The 18,090-nt window shown below is 40.5% G+C and overlaps 1 protein-coding gene across 2 annotated transcripts in view; it reads right to left on the bottom strand.

Moving 5' to 3' along the window:
• The window catches only part of efl1 (elongation factor like GTPase 1), an 89,553-nt gene that overhangs the window by 17,666 nt on the left and 53,797 nt on the right, over positions 1-18,090 (bottom strand). For both annotated transcript variants that reach the window (XM_063880482.1, XM_063880481.1), the window contains exons 16-17: positions 7,709-7,840; positions 5,094-5,241 (exon numbers count right to left, since the gene is read on the bottom strand). In XM_063880482.1, coding sequence (XP_063736552.1) covers positions 5,094-5,241; positions 7,709-7,840 — 280 coding nt within the window. The remainder of the gene's footprint in view (positions 1-5,093; positions 5,242-7,708; positions 7,841-18,090) is intronic.

Below are 18,090 nucleotides of genomic sequence, written 5' to 3' on the forward strand. Positions count from 1 at the left end.
TACAGGAGAGGGAACACCCCAAAAATCATTTTAGGGCCCCTTTAATACAAGTGCATGTGCATTTGGTAGTGCATCAGATTATGAAACCTTAACAAATATTACATATATCTACACGCATCTGACTTAATATTTCAGATCAGGAGGTTAGGGGTCTGTTTTATGGAAGCCCATGTCCGCCACAGAAAAGAAAAGAATGTATCTTCCTTATTATAACTGATAAACTCAAACTAATAACAAATGTTAAATTCATTTTAATCCAAATAATGAGATTTTAAGTTAAAATAATGAGTTACCCCTAATAACGAAACAGCAAATTCATAATCATGACTTACAGGAAACATTTTGTATTTTCTTTGGCAGAAATGGGCTTCCATACTGTCTCCTACACAGCCTGTTTATTTATTCATTCAAAAAGGTTGTTTCTGATCAGATCTCACTTCCAAAGATGTACAAGACAGTATATCTGTGCTGTGATACACAGCCTCGTTACATTAAACACTGAAAACTAATTTCCAGATTTCTAGACCCCTGTTGTCTCCATCTACTCTCTCTCTCATCTGCTGTCTCTCAAGTCATTCATGGTAACGTGGCATTTCGTATCCACGTGCACTCAGGGTGCATCGCACAGCTCTGTTCAGCTCTCAGTTTCTGGGCAGAAGCAGTTTCCAAGTTATAAAAATCCATAGCTCTGACCAATCCTGATATAATTGCCACAGGAGCAGGAGCTTGGTGCAAATGACATAAATACATGAGATGCCCAAGAAGCCAGGGACCACTGTAACAGCATGAGGGCCCTCCACAGGGGTCCCCCTCTGTGGCTCTCAGCAATCAGACCTGTATGGTGGAGTGGCCAGATGGAACTCGCTGCTGTTTAAATGGCCACCTCTAGTTTTCCAAACAGCTCTGAAAGCAGTCTGAGAGGAAGGAGTGTCTGAGATGACTGCCTGAGAGCCAGGCAGTGGGTTTGGTGAAAACAAGGCTCACCACTTTTCACTGTTAATGTTTTCTGTGTGATGAAGGGTGGTGAGGCACGCTCTGGGAGACAGGCCAACGAGTGGAGCCAAACATCGAGACATACTTAAAAACCTGCTGCATCAAGCCATTTGCTTTCAGTTAAAGTGTCAGCCCAAGTCCTGATCTGTTTTGGTTGAACCGATCTGTGATGCCTCTTCATTTCATTTAGAAGTGGATTATTTTGTGCTTTTGGTCAATAAGCACATCCCATCAGCCAGCAGGATGATATCAGGAGAGAGATGTGTCCAAGGGGAAAGACGATGTCATCACCAACAAAGCTGCCAATGGATTTCAGTCCAGTATATGAAGAATGATTTTCCTTTTTAAATCACTCAAATACTAACATTGGCCTTCTAATTACTTCAACTAACAGTACAAGGTTTGGGGAGTAATGGATTACATGTCAAATAATTATATGATCAGGATACACAAAGAAGGTAAATGTAGTTACGTTAAAAAAAAGAGGCAATCATACACTACTTTCATATTTTGGTACTAAGTTTTCTTACTTAGTTTACTGTTTTTAGAGGTTTCTGGTAATTGTTACAAATTATATGTTTCAAAGTCAAAGTCTGCTTTATTGTCAAAGTTTCCACAGGTGTTATTGCACATACAGAAAATTGAAATACCGTTTCTGGCAGTCCCACAGTGCAAACATAAACAAGAACACTGTGGTAACCCTCCCAACACTACAGAGAACACATACAGCTATTTTTTGAAGGGTTTTGTGTTATCATGGGTTGTGTTATTTTCTAGCACACCTCTACATGCTAACAATTATGAACCTAACATGTCAATATGCTAATCAGCTAAAGTTTAGCATCACAAACTGAGTTGAGTATGTTGCAACAGTATTCTATTTCACAATCTTCTGCATATTCAACATCAAAAATGTGTTTATGCTTTAAAATAAAAACAAATTGTTTTTTCAAAGTGTCTTCTTCCTTCATGACTGACAATAGTATTTTATTTCACTGTAAATAATTTAGCTCATCTTATTCTATTTTACTATATATTTATAAATATTTCACTTGCATTACCAGCACATTGTTCTACCAACATTCTTTGCACAATTTTATTTTATACTCACACTATTTGTATTGTTTTTGTATTTGCTTTATTGTTTTATGTCCTATATATATAGTTATTTATGAGTTGAACTTTGAAGTCTACAAGAGAGAACAAAACAATATTCCATTTGGCTTCAGCGGCTCAGTCTGTATTATATCTCTGCACTTCAATAAAGAGCCGCTCTGCTAACTACCTCATATTTCGTGTTATTATCACATCAGCAGCAGTGCCGGGCTGCTTAGACTTTATATGAATTGAGTGATTTTTTTTCCCCTGCTGGGATGGCCACAGCTTTGATAGATGAACACAGCGGCAATTCCATAGCAAGTGACTTCAAAAAAGATGGTATCAATAAACTAATGAATACATGCTTCTCACAAAGTCGACACCCAGCTAAAGCTAGCAACATGCTGTCACACACTGTATGCCCAAGCTGAGGATAAAAAGCACATGCGATATGTGGGACAATGTTTACAATGTGCTTCCGACCTCTGCAGTCAGCAGCTTTCTAAAATGTTAGAAGAGAAAACCATTTGTCTCTAATTTGACCCCCTATGCATTATATCTGATAGGTCCTGGCTGTACTGTATGTAGGTGAAATTAGAAAGCCGTAGAGGTGTCTTCAGTGTGATCTGTGTAGAGGGGGAGCTACAGGCAGTTTAGGACTAACCCTTCAATTCTTACAGGCATTTCACAGGCTGTGCCCATATGAAAAATGTGTGTGTAATAAAAGTGTCATTACGGTGTTACATGGGCATAACATGGGTGTAATTAAGTGTATTATAGATGTAATGGGGTGTTTTCATGTGTAATTTCAGTGTAATATTGGTGTAACATGGATGTTATATGTGTGGAATAACCGTGTAATATGGGTATAATAAGGGTGTTATACAATTTAATAATGGAATGCAGGTGCAATGCTGGTGTAAAAGGGGGGGTAATGCAGAAAATAGTAATCAATAAATTTCCCCAAATACTTATGGGATTGCCTTATTTAACGGTTATGAGAATAATGTTGTTGTGTAGTCGTTTGTCTACAGGCTTTTGTCTTGTTTATCGTTTACAGATCCTTCTACCTAACAGTCTGCTTATCATAGGGCAGGGTAAACAAATATTTCAAAAATCATACATTTTGAGTACTAAAGCTAAACTTGACTGATCATGTACAGAACAGGAAGTCAGATGTTAAGGCTTCAGGATTTAAAAGCTATTCGCTGTATTTGCAACATCTAAAGGCTTCAGAGTTTACTAAGTTACAGTAACTCTTCAAGAAATATAACGTTGAGAAGATGTGCTTTTGAATTTCAAGGAAGGAAGGAGGAAAGGAGGAAAGTAAGGAAGAAAGGAAGGAAGGGAGGAAGGAAGGAAGTGAGGAGGAAAGGAAATAGGGAGGTTAGGGAGGTAGAAAGGAAGGAAGGCAAGAAGGAGGAAAAGAGGGAAGAAGGGAAGAAATGAAAGAAAGAATAAAGGAAGGAAGGAAGGAAGGAAATAGGGAGGTTAGGAAGGTAGAAAGGAAGGAAGGCAGGAAGGAGGAAAAGAGGGAAGAAGGGAAGGAAGGAAACAAGGAAAGAAGGGAGAAAGGAGGGAAGGAAGGAAGGAAGGAATGAAGGAAAGAAGGAAGGAAAGAAGGAGGTAAGGAAGTAAGGAAGTAAGGAAGGAAGGAAGGAAGGAAGGAAGGAAGGAAGGAAGGAAGGAAAGAAGGAAGGAAAGAAGGAAGTAAGGAAGGAAGGAAAGAAGGAAGTAAGGAAGGAAGGAAGGAAGGAAGGAAGGAAGGAAGGAAGGAAGGAAGGAAGGAAGGGAGGAAGGAGGGAAGCAGGGTATGATGGAAAGAAGGAAGGAAGGAAGGAAGGAAGGAAGGAAGGAAGGAAGGAAGGAAGGAAGGAAGGAAGGAAGGAAGGAAGGAAAGAAGGAAGTAAGGAAGGAAGGAAAGAAGGAAGGAAGAAGGAAGGAAGGAAGGAAGGAAGGAAGGGAGGAAGGAGGGAAGCAGGGTATGACGGAAAGAAGGAAGGAAGGAAGGAAGGAAGGAAGGCGTGCTATTGAGTTTTAGCTCGCCTGCCCAGACGTATCGATCCCTTTACGACTCACTAAGCTCTGATCTCTGTTGTTCATTGAACATAGTGCCAGTGCTGTTCGTTGCTGTTCTTTTATAAAGAAACACTCTGCAGTTCTCATACAAGTGATGCACTAAAGCATCTACGCTAACATCCATTCCGCCTTTCACACTTAAACCATGGCCAAAGCTGCCAGTTGCTCGGATTGGTTAGGAGGCAAACGCATTCTTTGACCCCTTGTTCAAAGTAAATGATATATATTTTTCATCCATCCATTCCAATCATTAATTTCCGTTTATGATGCTTCTCAGGACTTTATGCAACAACACTCGTAATGTATATTTATTATTATTAGTTAGTACCACTATTGTAGTTTCAGGCTCTGTTGTGATATTTAAATGAACTGCACGCCAAAGGAAGAACAATCCACTTTAACAGACTTTACCATGCAGCATTTTGTGTGGAAATGTATGTTGCGCTGTTTAATATGAAGCTCAGAAGTGGTTCTGGAAACAGCAAAAATAACGGTCCCTATACTTGATGTTACCTCAACATAACAGTTCTGTAAAATATGTGTGCCAGTCTGTCAGTGAGCCGCTGTGTCCAGACAGAGAGAGTCTATATGACAGCCAGAGAACGATGCTGCTGAAAATGGAAACAGATCATCTTGTCTCTCTCAGATGTGAGTCACTCAGTATGAACACACACTGTATTCAATCTGTGCTACAACACAGAACACAAGCACACAGTCACTACACAGAAGCCAGAACAGAGAAACACACTCAGAGACATCAATCTGACTCAGACAGGAAATACATACAGAGAGAAGAACGAGAAGGGGAAGAACACATCATTTAGGAGCACAGTTATTAGTATCAATGCACCAGGTGACAGGTTCTGGACAGGACGATATTTGTTCCTGACACACACACACTTTTGGAGGGTTCCCACACTTACCGTTCTCTGAGGTCGTCCAGGCAGCGCTGCAGGTGAACCTCCCCAGCGGTGACCAGAACATGTTCTCCTGTCTCCTGGATCAGAACCTCAGCACAGGGGTCTGCCTGGTTCAACAGACGCATCCCACGCACCAGCTTCGGCATGTCACCTGGCACCGAAACACGCAGTTCATTGATCAGAACACCTCGTGTGTAAACACAGAGGTAGCTGTGTAACAGTAGGACAGTGGATGGTGGCTCATAGGCATGTATTGAGTGTTCATGAACATTAATATTATTTTAACTTTAAACAGCAGCAAGTCCCAGTGTTGGATAGTAAAACAAATACATTTACTCAAGGACTGCTTATTAATGCTAATGCTACTTCATACTTCTACTCCACTACATTTTAGAAGCAATTTTGTACTCCACTACATATACAGTATTTGACACCTTTTGTTACGAGTTACTTTTTAGGCTCAGATTATAAGCAAATACAACATCTAAATCAATAATAAAATAAACGTTCACATATACAGTAGCTCTGGAAAAAATGAGGAGACCACTCCTCATGTTTCTTAAATCTTTATCTCTACATGTATGGCAGCCATTCCAGTGTCTGTTGAATTCCAACACAGAGAAAATTGTCAGTAGTTTATAGAATACAATAATATCATTTAACTCAAAGACAGCCCTATAAATAATAAAACCAGAGAAAAGGATAACGCTGAAGTGGTCTCTTTTTCCGTGGCTGTATGTATAGGTTAAGATATCCAGCAGCAGAATATAAAGTTATTCAAATTAGCTCTACATTTACCAGCGGTTATAAAAACACATGATTAATCATAATATTAACCCAGTAACTCAATATGTATACGATTCTGAAAGAGCCATCACGCATAAGGCGTACTTTTACTTTTGGTACTTTAAGTACATTTGGATGCCAATACTTTTGTACTTTTACTTTTAAAATGTAGTATTGCTACTTCCTTCTTCCACCACTGTGTGCGTCCAACAAGCCTGCTGGTTTATCACATCACTGCTCTCATGGTTCTAAAACAGCTAAGCTAATCACAATGACCTAACGTGTTTTCATCAACTCACCATCATTTTTAATTTTACTATATATTCCAGCAAATGGTCAGACCATAGTTTTGTGAGCAGTGTAATTCTCCTGTCCAAGCAAGCAGGACACAAGTACTAAAGCTTCATTGTTGTGCACAAAGACCGGTCACGACAATGAGCCACACAGAGCAACATGTTCCTGTATTGCCATGCACCCACGGTTGTGTATTTTTTACTCAATCCACAATCCTCAATCACCCAAACCCGCACTAGAGAACCAAATATGCAATAATATGTGGCTAAAAATAGTCCCTGACAATTTACAGTGGTCAGATGTTGTAGGGAAATACTAAAACATTTGCCACCAGTAATCTATGGTTTGAAACATAGTCAGCAATGTAGTGTGTGAGTGCCACGCAGTGTAGGATGGCCCCTTATTACCACTTGAGTTGTAAAACTGTGACAACTCCTTCTGAATGCCTGGCTCGTGTTTCAGAAGTAGATTTAGTTTGTTCCAGTTGTTATCAAATCAACATTTACATCCACAGTCACTGAGAAGCGGTCTACAGGCTTAGATGGTAAATATACTGCCTTTATATAGCACTTTACAACCACTCAGAGAGCTGCACAGCACACAGCAGCATCCAGCACCTGCTCATCAGGAGAGGAAACACTCACACAGGGGGGGCCGTGCCAGAGGAGCAGTTCTGGGGTCAGTTTCATACCCAAGGACACTTTGATGTTGACCATAGGGCCCGGGGATCGAACCATCGACCCTCCCATTGGTTCACGACTACAGCTGCCCCTAAATATGGACTCTATTTTGTTTCACACTACTGATTGATTCGCAGGACTTGTATATTATTGTATTGTATGTTATATATTTGTCCGTTTATGAGTAATCGATTAGACTTACACCGGTGTCCTGTCCAAAAGTGTGTTTTGACAGCTAATTATATTTATTTAATGAATTTAAATGGTTTGTATTTGATGTTATACTTCTTAATGTGTGTGTATATGATGTATCTGTGTATATATACAGCCGTGGGACCACTTCAGCACTATCATTTTCTCTTGTTTTATTATTTACAGACATGTCTTTGAGTTTTGTTTATTGTATTCTATAAACTACTGACAATTTTTTTTGTCTGTGTTGGAATTCAACAGACACTGATATGGCTGCCATACATGTAGAGATAAAGATTTAAGGAACATGTGGATTGGTCTCTTCATTTCTGTATAGTATATCTAGGTGGGTGTTCACGTGTGTGTATGTGTATGTACATACATAATATGAATTAATTTCTTAATATTTTTAAATATAGTATTGAGGCGGTGAGGAAAAGCATTGCTATCTCCCTGTTTGCACAAAGAAATTGACAATAAAGTTGACTTCAACCTTGATGTACTCTTTCCTACTTTGTTCTACAACGGCTGGACACAAATTCCTCTTAGTTTAAATAAAGTTAATTACTGTATATTTGGTTTTACTTCAGCATGTTGAAATATTACTGCACCAGAAGAGACCATCACCAATAACATATGATCTTGTTGTATCCCTCCAAGACTCACTGTGGTGTTTGGGTTCGATGGCCACCCGTACGATGGGCATGGCCTCCATGTTGAGTGGGATGAAGGGGGGGCAGGCAGGGGAGGTGGACAAGGTGGCTGACTTCAAGACGCATTCCTCCAGACCTCCGATACCTGAGAACATAGGAGAGAAGAGAATCAATACAAAGCGAGTAACAGTGTCACAGCGGGGATTCATGAATCTGTGGGAAATGGTAACCTCATGCTGCTGTTGCTATTCATACTGTTACAAGTTTACTATTACATTTATCTCTTATAGTTGTTCTTATTATCCCAGTGGGAACTCTTATTTTGTTCTAGCATTTCCCTGCAGGGATCAATAAAGGTTTAGCTTATCTTATTACCATTGTTAGGGAGAAATAAACAAAGAGAATAGAGCTAAACAAATAGGAATAATTTTCTTGGCTATCACAGACTGACTGACTCGGTCGTACACATAGCTGAGAGCTGTCACTCTCCTGTGCCATTCTGGATGAGGTGGAACAGCAGCTAGACTCTAAAGGAACAACACACTTATTTCTGCATGGACCAACATTCATGCACAAACATCCAACATATTGCAGAATCAAAACCCAGAAAAATGCAAAAAACGACAAGAAGAGGTGCGATATGTTTCCAGACATTGTGTACAGGTTCTTAAGCAGTGAACCTGGGGGGACAGAGCCTTCTCTTTCGCTGCCCCCTCCCTCTGGAACTAACTCCCCAAACACATCCGTGACTGACCCGATCTCAACTTATTATTAGATATTAGGTGTAGTTTACCTTGTTATAAAGTTATAAAGTGGTGAGAAGTTGAGCATAGTAATTAGATGGAGGTACTAAAATGATGCTCCCATGCCCTATACATAGATGAGTCATCATTTTTCTTCCAACACTGTGGTGCACAGACTATCAGAAAGATATTTTCTAAATGTTCTTTCTTTTCATTTATATGCATATTTCACTATAATCATTTTTAAAAAGTTTTATGTTCGTTTTCATTTTTATAAAAATCGTACTTTTTATCTTACTGCACCATGTACAGTTCCTCGTATGTGTAAACCTACTTGGTTTTCTCATTCTGATCCAGGTGTGGCAAATGAATTGCTCTTGAAATATATGGTTTCTAACCATTACTGTACAAAAGCTTACAGAAAGATTAATTACAATAGCAAATTGTGAGATTCAATAGATTATTTACACATATTCTCCTATGTCATTTATCAAGGCTGTTATCAGTTATATATTGTGACATCCCTTCCAATGATCTTGATGGAGGTGACTGCATTCTCAGTGTAATGCTTCTGCTGCACATTTCCCTCTTCCTTGGGGACCATTTCAGAAGTCACCCCTGTGTTTAGTGATGTTTCGTGTGCTTTGGGTTACTTTGACACCTGAGATTGAACTCTAAATAGAGGGAGACAAGTAAACCAATCAACTTATCGGATGTTAAGTTGAACTGCAGCAATGGCTGGATTGTAGGTGTTGGTTTGTTTCATGAGTCTCCTTTCAACTAGCAGAAAATGCAGCAGAGGAGATTTAGGCAAGAAATGATTCCTTAAAATAAGAACCTAGTAACTGAGCAGCTTTGCCAATTTTTCAGGAACCTGCTGTATACTGGGGTAAGGTCACTCAAAAAGAAGAATCCTGAGATTTTTTTGGAAAGGAATGAGAGCAACAACCAGAGAAGGACAGAGGCTGTTGTTCACAAATTCCGCTCTAGCCTTTAACTCCATCAACTGCTCTCACATCTGAAGCTGGATATGAACGTTGCAGGCTGACAACTGCACTTGTTTATTTATGGATGGTACGTTTCTACTGTTCTTTTCACAGCTGTGTACAAGAAGAGCAATCGGAGTAAATTCACAGAATAACACACAGTTCAGGGAACAGCCATGTTCCCATTTGGATGTGATACTAGATGTGTTGATGATTTCATAACCTGTTCAGCAAAAATGTACCTTGCCGGTGGTGTTGTGGTGTAGGTGAAACGACATAAAGAATGTGTGTTAGTTCAAAACAACAATGGTATCTCCTAAAGAGCTGCCGAAGCATCATTTATTTCTGAGCTGGAGAGTGTTTTCATTAAAGGAAAGCAAAGATAGGCACAAAGGCTGAATCAAGTTCATCCAATCACCTGCAACTTTTTTTCAGGCATTGAAAGTGAAATTACACTTTGATTGATATAAACATTAGAAACATTTATGGAAACCAATTCTGCAGGTAGAAATGTAAGACAAGCATGTCAGAGCAATGTCCTACTAGAAAGTAGATGTAGTATGTAGTAGATGTCCGGTGGTTGAGTCGCAGCAAAGTGCTGCAGCGATTTGTTGATTTGCTGCCCGAGATAAAGACTTTTCTGGAGACAAGGAACGAGGAGCGGTCAGATGATCAGTGGCTGCTGGACCTGGGGTTTCAGACAGACCTGACGGCAAAACTGAACGCACTGAACAATGAGCTCCAGGGAAAAGACCGACACCTGCCCCACATGATAAGCGCAGTGAATGCGTTCAAGGCCAAGCTTGGTGTTTGGAACACACAGCTGAAAAACGGGAGGCTGACACACTTTCCCAACCTGGAGAAAATGTCACATGCCATCGGTGACAAGGACGCTTTTCACCCTGAGCAGTACTGTGTTCACCTGGACAAAGTGGAAGATGTTGCTGCATTCGTATTAAACCCATTCCTGACCATTGATGTGGAACAGGTAGCTGCCAAATTTCAGCAGGTATTTGCTCTGCCTAGTGGGGTTGACATTGAGGTAAAAGTAAGATCACGGGACAGTAACTTTTGGGGAACTGTCAGCAGGGAGAGGTTTCCCTTCCTCACGTCATGTGCACTAAGAGTGAGTGCCTACTTTGGCTTCACAGATGAATTAATTAAATCAAAGTACAGGAGCCGCCTCACTGACAGACACCTCACAGACTGTCTCAGACTAGCTGTCAGTAGCTATGAGCCAAACTACAAAGCACTCACAGACAGTATTCAGTCACAGCCATCTCACTAACCTGGGTGAGTAACATGTCAGTTTTGACATCTGATGGCAATGTGAAAAGTGATGATGCATAAGATGGTACATAACTGCACTGAGCTTATTTCACTGACTGAGAATTTTGTTAAAACACAATTACAGTTCTATTTTAATAATAATAATACATCTTATTTATATATATATTCTAAAATGCAGATGTTATGTAACTTGCATGAAGCTTGAATGGATAAGCATAACACTGCGTGTGATTTGTCCTCTGCATTTAACCCATCCTAGTACTAGGAGCAGTGGGCAGCTATTGTGCAGCGCCCGGGGAGCAATGGGGAGGGGGGAATGGATGTGTCCGGTGCCTTGCTCAAGGGCACCACAGCAGGGCCTAGGAAGTGAACTGGCACCTCTCCAAGTAGCAGTCCACTTTCCATATTTCAAGTCTGTTCGGGGACTTGAACCGGCGACCCTACAATTCCCAGTCCAAGCCCCTACTGACTGAGCCACTGCTGGACAATGTGACTTGAAGCTTCACTGGATAACCATAACACTTGATATGATCTGCTAGTCAAAATACTGTCCACATATGTGGAAAATTCCACATTCCTTTTCTTTTTGTGTTGAAATTAAATTGAATAATTTAGAATTGAAGTTGATGTGAAGCTATGGCCAGTTTGATAAGCTATTTACAGTGTTTTCTTTGTTGCATAAATTTGAACGTTGGACCAAAGCATTTCCCGTAATTCAAATACAATTAGCCTGAATAAAAGGCGTGAAGTTGAAGAACAATCTGGGCTGTTTTTTTCTTTCAACGCTTAAATAGGTAGATCTTGCCTCTCACCAAGGTGGAGGTCAGGGATCTTGGGTTTAAAAAGGTTGGAGACCACTGCCCTAAACTAAGCCAAGGACACACGTTGAAGTCTAGCTCCCCCTACTGTTTATCAGAAACAGCCTAACATGTACATTTATCAGCTGATGACAAACTGTGTCTGGGGTTGCACTGTGGTCTGTGGCTTCTCCCGTTAGTTGAGGTGAAAGGTAATGGGGTAGCAAAGTGTGATTATTCAGCACCCAACTTCCAGACTTCCTCAAATCTCACAACAAAGAGGACTTTTCCTTTGTCTCACAGGAACTTTACACACTTTATGTTTTGCACATGCAGTCTTGGTTTGTGGCTGTGAACAGGGCACACACACACACACACACACACACACACACACACACACACACACACACACACACACACACACACACACACACACACACACACACACACACACACACACACACACACACACACACACACACACACACACACACACACACACACACACACACACACAAGCAGAGAGTCGGCTGAATGCTGAGCAGATCCAGGACACTGTTGGCTGCCTCCTGCATAACTTGACACTGTAATCACTCTAAGGTGACTCAATCCCTAAAGGCCTTCCCCGCCGACAAAGAACAATAAAACTGAACGAGGGGAAAATGAACTCAGAGAACCCAAGCAACCCACAGCCCCTGCTGCAGACACACTTTAGTTAGAATGAGAGGCATAGCAGCAGCTTTGACATCTCTCAGCAGGTCAGCACAAAGCATCCTTTGAATGTGTGTCATTGGGAAACACACAGTCTTAGTAGCTCAAACACACACATACATCAGGCTGTGTTGAGAAAAGCTGGAGAGGCAGACTCAATTCCCAATTTTGGATCAATAGAGTAAGTCTTATCTTGTGCATTTTAGAGTCCATTTTATTATTATTTTATTAGTTTTTAAGTCTTTAAATTGTCTCGCCCCGTCTTACCTCTCTGAGCTGCTCCATCCTTACACTCCTGCCCGATGCCTCAGGTCAGCTGATCAGCTGCTCCTGGAGGTACCGAGGCCTAAACAGAAGCTCAGAGGGGATAGAGCCTTTTCCACTGCCGGTCCTAAACTGTGGAATGACCTCCCATTGCACATTAGACAAGCCCCTTCACTGCCCATTTTTAAAACTCATCTTCAAACCCACTTCTATTCCTTGGCTTTTAACCCAGCATGAGACTCTGTTTCTGTTTCTGTTTCATTGGTCTTGTTGTTTTGATATAGTTTTTGTGTTTTGTGCTACGTGTTTTCATCCATGTGCAGTACTTTGTTTCAGCTGCGGCTGTTTTAAAGGACTTTATAAATAAAGTTGAGTTGAGTTGAGTTATCTTATATACAGTACATCTTTTCCTAAAGGAACATTTCAACGATTAAGAACAACAGTGTCTGAAGGCTTGATCTCAAGTCCCAAAAATACACCAGCCTATTTATTTTTTTAACAATATCACAAACATACACTTTTTTCTCTTGAAATGTGTTTTAAAACTCTGGTTGAGAGAAAACATTATTCCATATTTGATTCTCCAAACATTCACCAAAAGCTGCGCAGTCCAGGCAAAATGTTATCGGTGAATTGAATCAAATCACTATATAGAGTTTCTACCTGTAGAATTGACCTGTGCAGGGGAAAGAAATAGCTATTTCATTGGTAATAGAATACATTTGGGCTACTGTCAAGCTCTACTATATAGAGTGGTGCAGTGACGGCGTATTTTCGTAAACCGATCCTGAAAATAGCATCGCAATGGATCCCTCGACAAAAAGCAGTGGGATTTCTCCATTGGATTTTGGATATAAGGTTTGTGGCAAGCACACATTCATGATACTTTTTGTTCAGAAGGGTTATCTCGGCATAATAATACCACTTTGTGATTTTAAAATCCTAAATGCAATCGTAAGAATAAAAGCTAACGCTAGGCGATAGAGGAGGTACATCACGGTCTCATGGCGCATCACCACCGCTAGGCTAAAGGCGGATTTGTGACGCGTGATGACATTTAATAGCCTCTTGTAGGCAACCACCTTTTTTTATGACACAGAACATTTGAACACTAAGCATTGGGGTATTCACTTAAGTATTTAATGTCGTAGAACAAAACGTTGAAATCTTTTCAGCTTTTATTAACCTTATTTCAGGCTTCTAACCACAAACACGTTCAAAAAACCATTGACAACGAGACAATGGAACCAGAAGTGGAAATTTCCAGATTTTTAGGATCACTGTATTATGTGCTAATTAAGCTGTGTGGTCCTGTTCATATCTGGTACAGTGGGAGTTATCCTTCGGCTTCAAGCCTCAGCTCTGGGTCACTGGCTTTACTCTCTCGTGTGCAGAAACTACTTTGGCTCATTTTAAAGTGAATCATCCACCTACAGCAAAAATAATTAATCTCTAAGTCTTTAAAAATTTGCAAAACCTCTAAAAGTAAGATGCAGTAACACCCTAAACATATTCTGAAAGGCTGCAAAAATAATATCATTTAGTTCAAGTGTTTAATGGACTTCTAAAGGAATTTGGAGTCAAATGTCTGAGTGGTTTTCACAAAAGGCTGATTAACAAACTCTAAAACCCTATTAGACCCTTGAAACTTAGGGCAAGTCTGAATTGAAAGCCAGGAGCAAACACACACACACACACACACACACACACACACACACACACACACACACACACACACACACACACACACACACACACACACACACACACACACACACACACACACACACACACACACACACACACACACAGCCTGGTTATGTCTAAATGCAGAGCTCAGGATGACTTGAGCCTGAAAACATTTGCTCCGACCACAGGTAGGGTTGGCTGTGACTCTGGTTATATAAAGAGGATTTCTTTTTTTTCTCCAATCCTCACTTTTAACCTCCACTAAAACTGGCTCTCAACACACTGAGAGGAACGAGGGGGAGGTAAGGTATTGAAATTGGAGAGGTGGTATGAAGCCATGGAAATAAAAGACAGAGGCTGGGACAGAGCAGAGAGAGCAGGACAGAATTCTAACATCTGCAAGTCCACCTCTGTGAGGGCTGATCTGTGAGAGCCGGACAAGATGTGAGCATGAGGCAGGACAGAACTGGAACATGGTTTGAGCAGCAAAACAAATTGTATAACTACATTTAAGCCAAACTTGGATTCTCACGCTTGTAATGATCAAAGCTGCCGGGCTTCTTTCCTTGCAGTCTGAGTCCTCTGAGCGCCCAGTGAGAGCAGGTTGTGGTTGAATTGTCAATTTTGATGAAGTGTCAGCCGTAAGAGCGGTCTATATTCTGCAGGTGATGGTAAATGAGCTTTAATACTTCCTTAAAATGTAAAAATATAAGGAACTCATTAACAATAGGAGCATCAAAAACCTTTTTGTACACCATGATTGAGACTGAGCTGAAACCCGTATTTTCAAACAAGCCTTTAAAGTTGTTGATAAGAAATCATTAAAACACCATCATTACAATAATATATTATATTATCCAATATTCTTTATCAGTATTAGACTATGGTGATGTAATCTATAGACATGCAGCTACATCTACATTGAAACAATTAGACTCTGTTTATCATTCTGCCCTTAGATTTGTCACCGGTGATAGTTATAATACACCACTGCGTTCTCTATAGTAAGGTTGGCTGGTCCTCTCTTTCTTTGAGGCGCAGTTACCACTGGTACTTTTTTTTTTTTTAAAAGCCATCAGTGGTAAACTTCCTCCGTATATCTCCTCACTATTACATTGGAATCTTGGTTCCTATCAAACCAGTTCCAACAATTGGCTCATTCTTAGGGTTCCTTGCACACGTTAGGATCTTGGAAAAACTGCCTTTTTCTTTGATGCCCCTAGCTCTGCAACAAACTCTAAGGTTGGAGGTACTCCCATCTGCTACTGCTTTTAAACATTTGGTGTCCATTGCAACTGTTTTTATTTTTTGTTATTTTTCTCCTCATGTTTATCCGTCATTGCCGTTGTTGTGTGCATGACCCTTGATGTAAACTCGTGGTCATTGAAAATGAGGGAAACCTCAATGCCCTACAAGTAAAAAATAAAGGTTAGAAGAAGAAGAAATACATCTCCTCAGCTTTGACAATCTCATTCTGCTCTCAAAAATTCAATTTGTATTCAAGATCATTTACAATGCCACTCAGCACCAGTGAAAAGCTTTTACCAGCTCCGCTCTGAACAAATAGATAGATAGATAGATAGATAGATTCAACTTTATTGTCATTGCACAGAGTACAAGTACTAGGACAACGAAATGCGGTCTCTGCATTTGACCCATCCTAGTGTTAGGAGCAGTGGGCTGCCATTATGTACGGCGCCCGGGGAGCAGTGTAGGTAACCAGTGTCTTGCTCAGGGACACCACGGTGGCACTAGGTCTTTCGGGGACTTGAACTGGTGACCTTCCAGTTCCCAGGCCAACCCCCTATGGACTTCGCCACCACCGCCAAATCGATAAAACCTCAGCCCTAGACGCAGATTTACAAATCAGACGCAAGTCATACCTCGCCCAATCCAGCGTTTTACAAATCATGCCTTACCTCACCAAAATGCTTATATGTTTTTATTTTCACCAATATGACCAGAAGTGATACCTTCAGATATTCTGCTAATTACTGTAAAATGATCAGGTAAAGTTTCACTGTGTGCTGAGTTGGGTCGGGTAAGCTTAACTATTGTCCACGTATTCAAAGCTAGCATGAAACAACATGATAAGAAGGGACTGGTAGACCTTTTAAGGAAAATTGTAGTTTTCACGCTCAAACTCACATCTGCTGTCCCATCATGACGACGTTTCCCAGTGTCAGTGCGGTCTCTTCTCATAAGTCCTGATGAATTCTCCTTAACACCATGGCCTCTCTCACTGAGGTTAAGGGAAAGTAATTAGGAACAGACATGGGACCTGATTATTTTTTAACAATTGGACCGGAGCACAGGGGAACTGAAGGCAAACATCTCCCATGCTCTCTATTCCCACATCAGGCTTTCCAGCTGCATGTTAAATTCATCATTTCTCCAGGGACCATTTGTCACCTTTCTTCGTTTTTCATTGTTACCTGAATAACATGAAGAGTGGTGGTTACACAGTTTGGCTGGATTCTGGATTTGTATTGTGAAACTGAGTCTCTCTATCAGCTCTTGCCAGGAAGAAACACTGAGCCATCACAGCTGAGCTGACAATAGCCCGTTCAGTCCCGCTGAGGGAAGCTCCTGCAGAAAGCAACACTGATGACTCAGCACTCTCAGGGCAGCTGAAGAGAATATTCCAATCACAATGACGGATGATCGAGCTGCTTTAAACTGTCACTGTACTGAAGAGATAGTCTATTAAATATGTAAATGATATGCAGATTAGTCAACAGTTAAAATAATCACAAGTTGCAGTTTGACAAAGTCAGTTTTATTCAAACTGTTCAAACACTATATTTTTACCCAGAACACTCCAGACTGTTGGAATGGTTTTTTTCAGTAAAGTAAATATCCATGGAGTAATGACTGATGATTATATAATTTATCCATTACAGTAACAATAATATTTATGTAACTACGTGCAATAATACTTGTACTACTGTTATAAACCACACTTCATTCGATGGTGCTGCACTTTTATAAATACTGCTGCTTCTTAACTTTCTACCTGAATGTGTACTTCTATAAATTGTAATCATTTTAAACTGAAATACTATGTGCTTGCCTTTTTATATAAAAGTATCTTATCTTATTTGTCTCTATCTATACTTAGCTGTAACACCGTAAATGTTCCACTTTGCGGGACAAATAAAGGAATTCTGATTATAGTATGCACTCCACAGAGCTGTAGCCGAGCTCTGAGTATGACAGGGAGCACTGTTGCAGTGATATTCTGCTGCGCTGCTTTTACCAAATCTATTTAATTCGAGGGTACATGACAGAGGTTCAGGATAGGACAAATAAGGAAGTAGGACTCTGCCTCCTGCAGGGGATAAGAGGAGCCCGACTGTCCTACACAGGAAGAACCACACAGCCAGACTTATGGCATGAATAAGGTTAGACTTTTTGTCACCTTACAAAAAAACAGTTTGGAGAAGCTCTGCAGCGGTGGAAAAACAGCACACTGAAAAGCAATAAATACAATGTGGGGCTGGAAATTATTAGGTGTTCTGTGCAGATCGTGTTTTATTAAGTACAAGGCCAGAGCCTCGGAAATCTGCTCTCCTTAACATCCTATGGAATTTCCCTTCACTGGAAAGTCCCGCTGGAGCTTCAGAGAGCCAAGAGCGTGTGTGTGTGTGTGTGTGTGTGTGTGTGTGTGTGTGTGTGTGTGTGTGTGTGTGTGTGTGTGTGTGTGTAGCCTAGATTGGAGCATATTGTGGATGCATTTGTTATATGAGGGAGCTGCAAAACTGGCAAATAATACACATTATAATATATGACAAATTCTGGGCCATACAGCTGAAAAACTAAATCTAAATACATTTGAATACCTCATGTGACAAGTGTGTTCATCATGGAATAACTGGGATTCCTGGTTTCACAGAAGAAAATGACACCACATAA

Source organism: Eleginops maclovinus, chromosome 4, assembly GCF_036324505.1.
Source record: "Eleginops maclovinus isolate JMC-PN-2008 ecotype Puerto Natales chromosome 4, JC_Emac_rtc_rv5, whole genome shotgun sequence".
Taxonomy (NCBI): domain Eukaryota; kingdom Metazoa; phylum Chordata; class Actinopteri; order Perciformes; family Eleginopidae; genus Eleginops; species Eleginops maclovinus.